The 7,020-nt window shown below is 36.4% G+C and overlaps 1 protein-coding gene across 1 annotated transcript in view; it reads left to right on the plus strand.

The window, feature by feature from the left end:
* The window catches only part of LOC127944330 (V-type proton ATPase subunit S1-like), a 4,193-nt gene extending 3,409 nt beyond the window's left edge, over positions 1 to 784 (plus strand). The window contains exon 5 of the mRNA XM_052540211.1: positions 712 to 784. Coding sequence (XP_052396171.1) covers positions 712 to 784 — 73 coding nt within the window. The remainder of the gene's footprint in view (positions 1 to 711) is intronic.
* The last annotated feature ends 6,236 nt before the right edge of the window (positions 785 to 7,020 follow it).

Raw genomic sequence — 7,020 nt, forward strand, 5'->3', positions numbered from 1 at the left:
GCTTGGTGCAACTGACCAATCAGAACCAATAATTCCAGAATGCAGAATAAAATACTTAATGTACAAGTTAAACTCACCGTATGATGAGATGAGATAAACGCAGTCCTTGTCTGCAGGCTGAAGTAGTTGCAGAGAAACAAACTCACTGTTCTGGCTGCTGACGTCATTAAAGGCCGAGCAATAAAACTGACTGTCTTCAGTGATGTTTGAACAATGGAGAAAGAGATCGGTGGAATGGTGCAAGACAATGTTATTTGGGTGTCCAACTCTGTACCAAGAGTACTGCACATCCATTCCTCTCTCACTCCTACAGCGAAACACAGACGGTTGTCCCCAGCATGTCATCTTTAGGGAACTGAGAGACCACACCTTTGGTTTTATCACAGCCTCTAAAATGAAATGTATATTTCTTACCTTGTAGGTACAATTTTCAAGAGTAAAATGTGAACAATTATAGGTACACTGGCCAAATGATCTTTCATATTGTCTTAATCACACTTCACATGATGAAAATAAAGTCTTACCTTTTGTTACTGTGACTTGTATCCTTGTCATTATATCAGCATAAATTTTGTCAATCGCGACCCAGTATATTCCACTGTCATCCAACTTTAGATCTCCTATATTAACAACCAAACCTCTAGAAACTCTATCAGTGATTTGAGCCCGTCTTCGGTATGTGGCCTGTGTGTATCCATCTGTGTCCATCAGAACTTCACACGAGGATCTGGAGTCTCCAGCACACCAGTACTTCTTGCTAAATCTGTACTTGGATGTTTCATAGGTGCATATAATAGTCAATGTGCTTCCAATTGTGGCTTGAATCTTTGTTTTATCACACTGAAACTGCAGACTTACTAAAGAAAAAAAAGTTTAATTTTTAAACATTGTAGAAATAAAGTTGATTATTAAAATATATTGAACCCCCTGAACCCCCGGTTGCTCTCCGGGCGCTGGATCTATAGCTGCCCACTGCTCCGGGTGTGTGTTCTCTTCTCACTGCTCTGTGTGTGTGCACTTGGATGGGTTAAATGCAGAGCACCAATTCTGAGTATGGGTTACCATATTTGGCAAATGTCACGACTTTCACTTTCGCTAACTGATGCATAGAACCAAGATCCAGCCCTCATAATCTGTTTCACTCTTCAAACTAATTTTAATTTATGCATTTTGATCAAAAATCTTTCTAAAACAGAAAACCTATAAAAGACTGTTTGTGCATGTTTTTTGTTTAATCTATGTGCGGAAAGTTGTGTGGAAATACCAGTGGTTACAACTCTTACCATCTGCTCAGATATGATATTTGAAGATTTGTACAATTCTGATACAATTTTTTGAGTAAAATATATTTATATATTTTCACACTGAGGACAATTCAGCCACTCAAACACAACCACTAAAAAAGGTTAAAACGTTCACTGATGCTCCAGAAGGAAACAAGATGTATTAAGTTTTTCCATTTAGTTCTGCCCTTCGTAAGCAACAGAAGATACTTGTATGTTTCCCGGAACACAAATTAAGTACAATTTACCTTGATTTTCAAATTCCAAAAGTTTTCACCCCCCAGCTCTTAATGCATCTTGTTTCCTTCTGGAGCATCAGTGAACATTTTAACCTTTTTAATAGTTGTGTTTGAGTGAAAAAAAAATAAATAAATTGGATCTCAAATTCATACAGTCACTGCTGGAAAGGTTTCAAATATGCAAAGATGCGGGAAAACTGAAGAATCTGCAGGACCTTTAAGATTTTTCTGAAGAACAGTTCTCAGTTTAACTGGTCAGAACAAACAAGGGACTCATGCACAACCATCACAAAACAGAAAGACAGTCGAGGATAGTTCAGGTAACAGAACACAGTATTAAGAACTAAGGGTTCCCAAACTTTTGATTGGGGTTATTTTAATAATTTCAGCAATTTCTTTTTAGTCTTGTGGACTATATGCTAACATCTTTTGTTTAAAATATCTTACTCATTACAGTACTAAATAAAAAAATAACATACATTTAGTATGATCTTTCTTATTTTTTGAAAATAATTCATATAAATATATATATGATGAATAGGTGATGCCAATTCAAGTTATTAAAAATGCAATAACATGATAGCAAATAAGATTATAATCCAGAAGTGAAATGTTTATTTTTCTACCTAAAAGTACCCATACAAATTGTGTGGTGGTCATGTATATTTTAACTTCTAAGTGGTAAACAACATGCCATCACAGTCGCTTTACATATACAATTATACTCTGATAGAAATGTAGGTTTAATTTACTAAACAAATAAAATGCAGATAAACACAAAAACACATGTAAGTAAATCAGTAAAAAGAGACTTACTCTGCGCTAAAAACAGTATGTACAGTCCCTTCATACTGTTGATGAGAGTGTGAGATCTATGTAATGTGTTGAAGCACCTTGTTGCATGCTGGTAGAAATGAAACAGGATGTAAGGCACCTACATGTTTGGACAAACTGTGGTTTTCAAATGGCATTGTAGGGTCTCTCAGTATGCTAACATATGTAGACATAAAAACATGCATACGTCTTCACTAAATCAAAGAAAGTGTAACATATCTTCATGCAAAAACTTTCAAAGAATAAGAATTAGAGGAATTACAAGAACCTTTTGGATAAGATTACAAAGTTATGTATAATTTTATTTTATTTGTATTTATTAATTTTAACAATATACCATTTTTCACTGAAACTAAATATGAAAAGATAAGAGACCTTCAATTCAAAGTCAATTTTATTAAATAGCCACTAGATGGAAGACTTACCTTCCAAGTACTTTTTCCAATGTAAATATATATATACAGGTGCTGGTCATATGATAAGAATATCATCAAAAAGTTGATTTATTATGCATGATTGTATTGTTGTGCCTCAAATATGATGATGGAAAAAAAAACACCTATAGGTAGTATACTATAGGAGTGAAAATAGAACTTTAACTAAATAAAAAACTAAATGAATAAATTGTATTATTTACAAATTACAATTGTAGCTCTCGACATTTACCTATGACTATAACTTTATTACGACTCAAATTTATTCTACAGTCTCAAGCATTCAGAAATCATTCAAAAGGAAACTAAGCAGTTTTACTATGATAAAACCATGGTTTATTTTTGTAAGGGTTGTGATATGCATGTTATTTGTTGAAGAAATTATAAACGCTGTGTCATCTATAGCAAAAAGGTGGCCAAAAATGACAGATTAAGTGAATATTTGAATTAAATGTTCAGGTAGCGCAAACAAGGATTTGATTGTCCTGTAAATGTAACATCAGCAATTACATAGAATTTGGCTCCCTTTGCAGGTATTTGTAATAACATGTATATAAATTGTTTATTTTGTATTTGCCTACATTATGTATTTTAACAGTGTTATTATAAAAAAATAATTATTGCCTTATTGTTTTTTATATAATGCATTTTAAGTAATTTTAAAGGCTCTTGATGGCTTAGGTCTGTTTTCATAGCAACAACAAAGACAAAAAATATTACAGTATATTAATACTTCTTTGTAAATTATTATTTGAAGTAACAAAACCATGGTTAATTTGCAGACACCATGGCTACAAGAATGATGATTTTTGGTGTTATTGTTAAAGCCATGGGTAATTTTCGTAAGGGAACCTATAAAAAAAACAAAAAAAAAACAATTTTATGTAATTTATTTTAATATATATAAAAAATGTATAATGTGTGGATTGTAGCTGATACCTAAATTAACACATTACAATTGTTTTATGACTGCAAGTCTTTCTCCTAAAATGCGTTTGAGCCCATGTGAAAAAGTATTATAATTTACATATGATTTACAGGTTATTTTAATAAATATCAAACATTCAATTCAATTGTGCATTATAGCTGACACCTAGATGCAGGGGCGTAGCACCAAATTTTGGGCCCTGGGTACAAACCATCTTGCTGGGCCCCCGTACCAAAAACCATAGTGATACCAATGGGTGGGATATTTTGAAGAAAGTCTCTAACCAAACGACTGATGGACCCCATTGACTTCCATAGTAGGAAAAAAAATACTATGGAAGTCAATGAGGACCAGCAACTGTTTAATTGCCAACCTTCTTTAAATTATCTTCTTTTGTGTTTAGCAGGAGAAAGGAAACCATACAGGTTTGGAACAACTTGAGGGAGAGTAAATGATGACAAAATTTTCATTTTTGGGTGAACTGCCCCTTTAAAGTTTAAATGTGTACAATAACAATGTACCCATTTTGCTTCTTTCCTCTTAACACTTAATTACTAATTACTAAGTGTTAAAACAGGCAATTCCGCTAAAAGCTCACTTTGTCTCACTGTCACATCCACCTCACTGTCACTGCTTTCACCTGGCCATGATGAGGGGCCTGCTGCTGAAACTGAAATATATGGCTTCAAATGGTTGCCAAAATATCCTTTATTGTCATAATACCTTTTTTAAAGTGTAGGCTAAGTACAAGTTAATTGCTGATTATTTGTCTGTTTAAAATAAATGCAGACTATAGAAACACAGGGTACACTAAACACCAAACTAGACATTCAGTCTTTACGTTTTAAAATAAGTAATTTTCCATCATTAAGATGTGCATTAAACTGATAACAATCCTGAGCGTGCGCGAGCTAATTTGCATAACAATGCGGTAAAATAGGCGCTAACGATCTGTATTTTCGCGGGTGTTAGATTTTGACAATGGAGGGAAATATACAGTGTTTTCATGTAAACTTCTGACTCTGGGGACAACTCCTTCAAGAGTAGATATTTATGTTAAAACAATGTCAATGCTCGATTATGCATTTGGAGCTCACCTTTCTTTTAAAAAAACTGAGTAAGCAACTGCTTGCCCTCATTTTCCTTTATCTCTTTAATCTTCGTTTCTTTTCGTTTTTGAGTCCCTGATTTTCCTTTCTTAAGGAAAGACATGACTCTTCCCCTGTCTTCCTAGTTCATATCACGGCTAACTCCAGCTCCTGTCTTATTTTACTGTCTATGCTCCTGTCTCATTAACTGATTCACCGCTGGTCCGCAGCTGAAGCACCTGAACTGCGGGTCGTACCATTTACATTGATTCGAGAGGGGTGGTGGGGCCCTGCACAGAATGAAAATGACTTTGTTATACCAAACCAGTGCCTAACTACAAGTTTAGTTTTGCACAGGAACTTTTTTATTTGTACATAATTGCTATACAAATGTTAGTGCATGTATATGTATGTATAGAAAACTTACTTTTACGGGCCCCCCGCCCCCTGCCTCGGGCCCTGGGTACTCGGTACCCTTTACCCCCCCAGTCCGACGCCCCTGCCTAGATGGACAATTACAGTTGTTTTTATGACTGTAAGTCATTCTCCTCAAATGCTACTGATGTTAGAAAAGTGGATACCTATCTATGTTTTTTTGGTTTTTGTTTTTTTCTCTCTCTGCGGAGAATTGAGCTTTTATTTTATTTGTTATTTTTTTAGAGCAACTGGGATGGTGCCCCCTCTGGGAGTTGGTGCCCTACGCAGACTGCAGTACTCTGCGTATAGGGAGTGGCGGTACTGAACCGACAACTAAGGAAAATCCCAAATTCAGCATCTCAGAAAATTCAAATATTTCTTAAGACCAATACAAAGAAAGGATTTTTAGAAATCTTGGCCAACTGAAAAGTATGAACATGAAAAGTATGAGCATGTACAGCACTCAATACTTAGCTGGGGCTTCATTTGCCAGAATTACTGCAGCAATGCGGTGTGGCATGGAGTCGATCAGTCTTTGGCACTGCTCAGGTGTTATGAGAGCCCAGGTCGCTCTTATAGTGGCCTTCAGCTCTTCTGCATTGTTTGATTTTCTATGGTGTTAAGGTCAGGCAAGTTTGATGGCCAATTAAGAACAGAGATACCATGGTCCTTAAACCAGGTACTGGTAGTTTTGAAACTGTGCAGGGGCCAAGTCCTGTTGGAAAATGAAATCTGCATCTCCATAAAGTTGGTCAGCAGCAGGAAGCATGAAGTGCTCTAAGGCCCCGTCCACACGGAGACGGGTTTCTGTGAATACGCACAAATTTTTTATCGGATAGGCGTTTCGTCCACGCGGATCCGGCGTTTTCGCAAGGTGAAACCGCTATTTTTTGAAACCGGGTCCCAAAGTGGATAAATTTGAAAACGCCGTCTTTGCGTTTTCGTCTGGACGGCTAATCTGTATATTTTCTGAAACGATGACGTCATCTGCCCACATCTTCCCCCTAGTCAGACACCATGTAACAGCAACAAAAACATGACAAACACTGAACGATTGTCTTTTTATTAACTAACATTAACACTGATTAATAAATGTATTGTTCCATGTTCGTTTGTGTACCAGGCGCATGGTTTATGAGCATAGTCCAAGTCTTCTTCTCTGTTTTTAGTGTATCTCTGTGGCAGAATTACAGCGCCACATACTGGTCTGGCATGTATACTACATCATTTTGCGGTTTCGTGTGGACGCGGATATTTCTTGAGATGATGAAAAAAAAGATCGGATTGGGGTAAGCTCCGTCTCCGTGTGGACGGGGCCTAAAACTTCCTGGTATATGGCTCCGTTGACCTTGGACCTCAGAAAACACAGTGGACCAACACCATACGCCTGTGTGTAGTTGTTCTTGAAGCACTGACTCCAGCAGCAGTCCACTCTTTGTGAACCCCCCCCCCCATGTTTGAATTCGTCTTACACACTTCGCCTCAGTTCATCATTATATATCAATAACCCTGACTATTAAGTTCTTCTGAGATGCTCTTGTTGAGGTAATCCATTGAGTAAATTGCTTTATAAGATGAATGTGGATCTGTGATTGCGATAAGGACATTTTACCATGTGCTTGCACTTTATCTGTAAAATTATGTCTGACATTTATATATCCCTATATAAATAATGTAATCCCTATTGCTTGTACATTTTTTCTACCACATATTTTCCTTCCCTTCGCCCCTCTATTAATGTGCTTGGACGCAGAGCTCTGTGAACAGCCAGCCTCTTTTGCAATGGCCTTTTGTGTC

Source organism: Carassius gibelio, chromosome A23, assembly GCF_023724105.1.
Source record: "Carassius gibelio isolate Cgi1373 ecotype wild population from Czech Republic chromosome A23, carGib1.2-hapl.c, whole genome shotgun sequence".
In the NCBI taxonomy this organism is placed as follows: Eukaryota; Metazoa; Chordata; class Actinopteri; order Cypriniformes; family Cyprinidae; genus Carassius; species Carassius gibelio.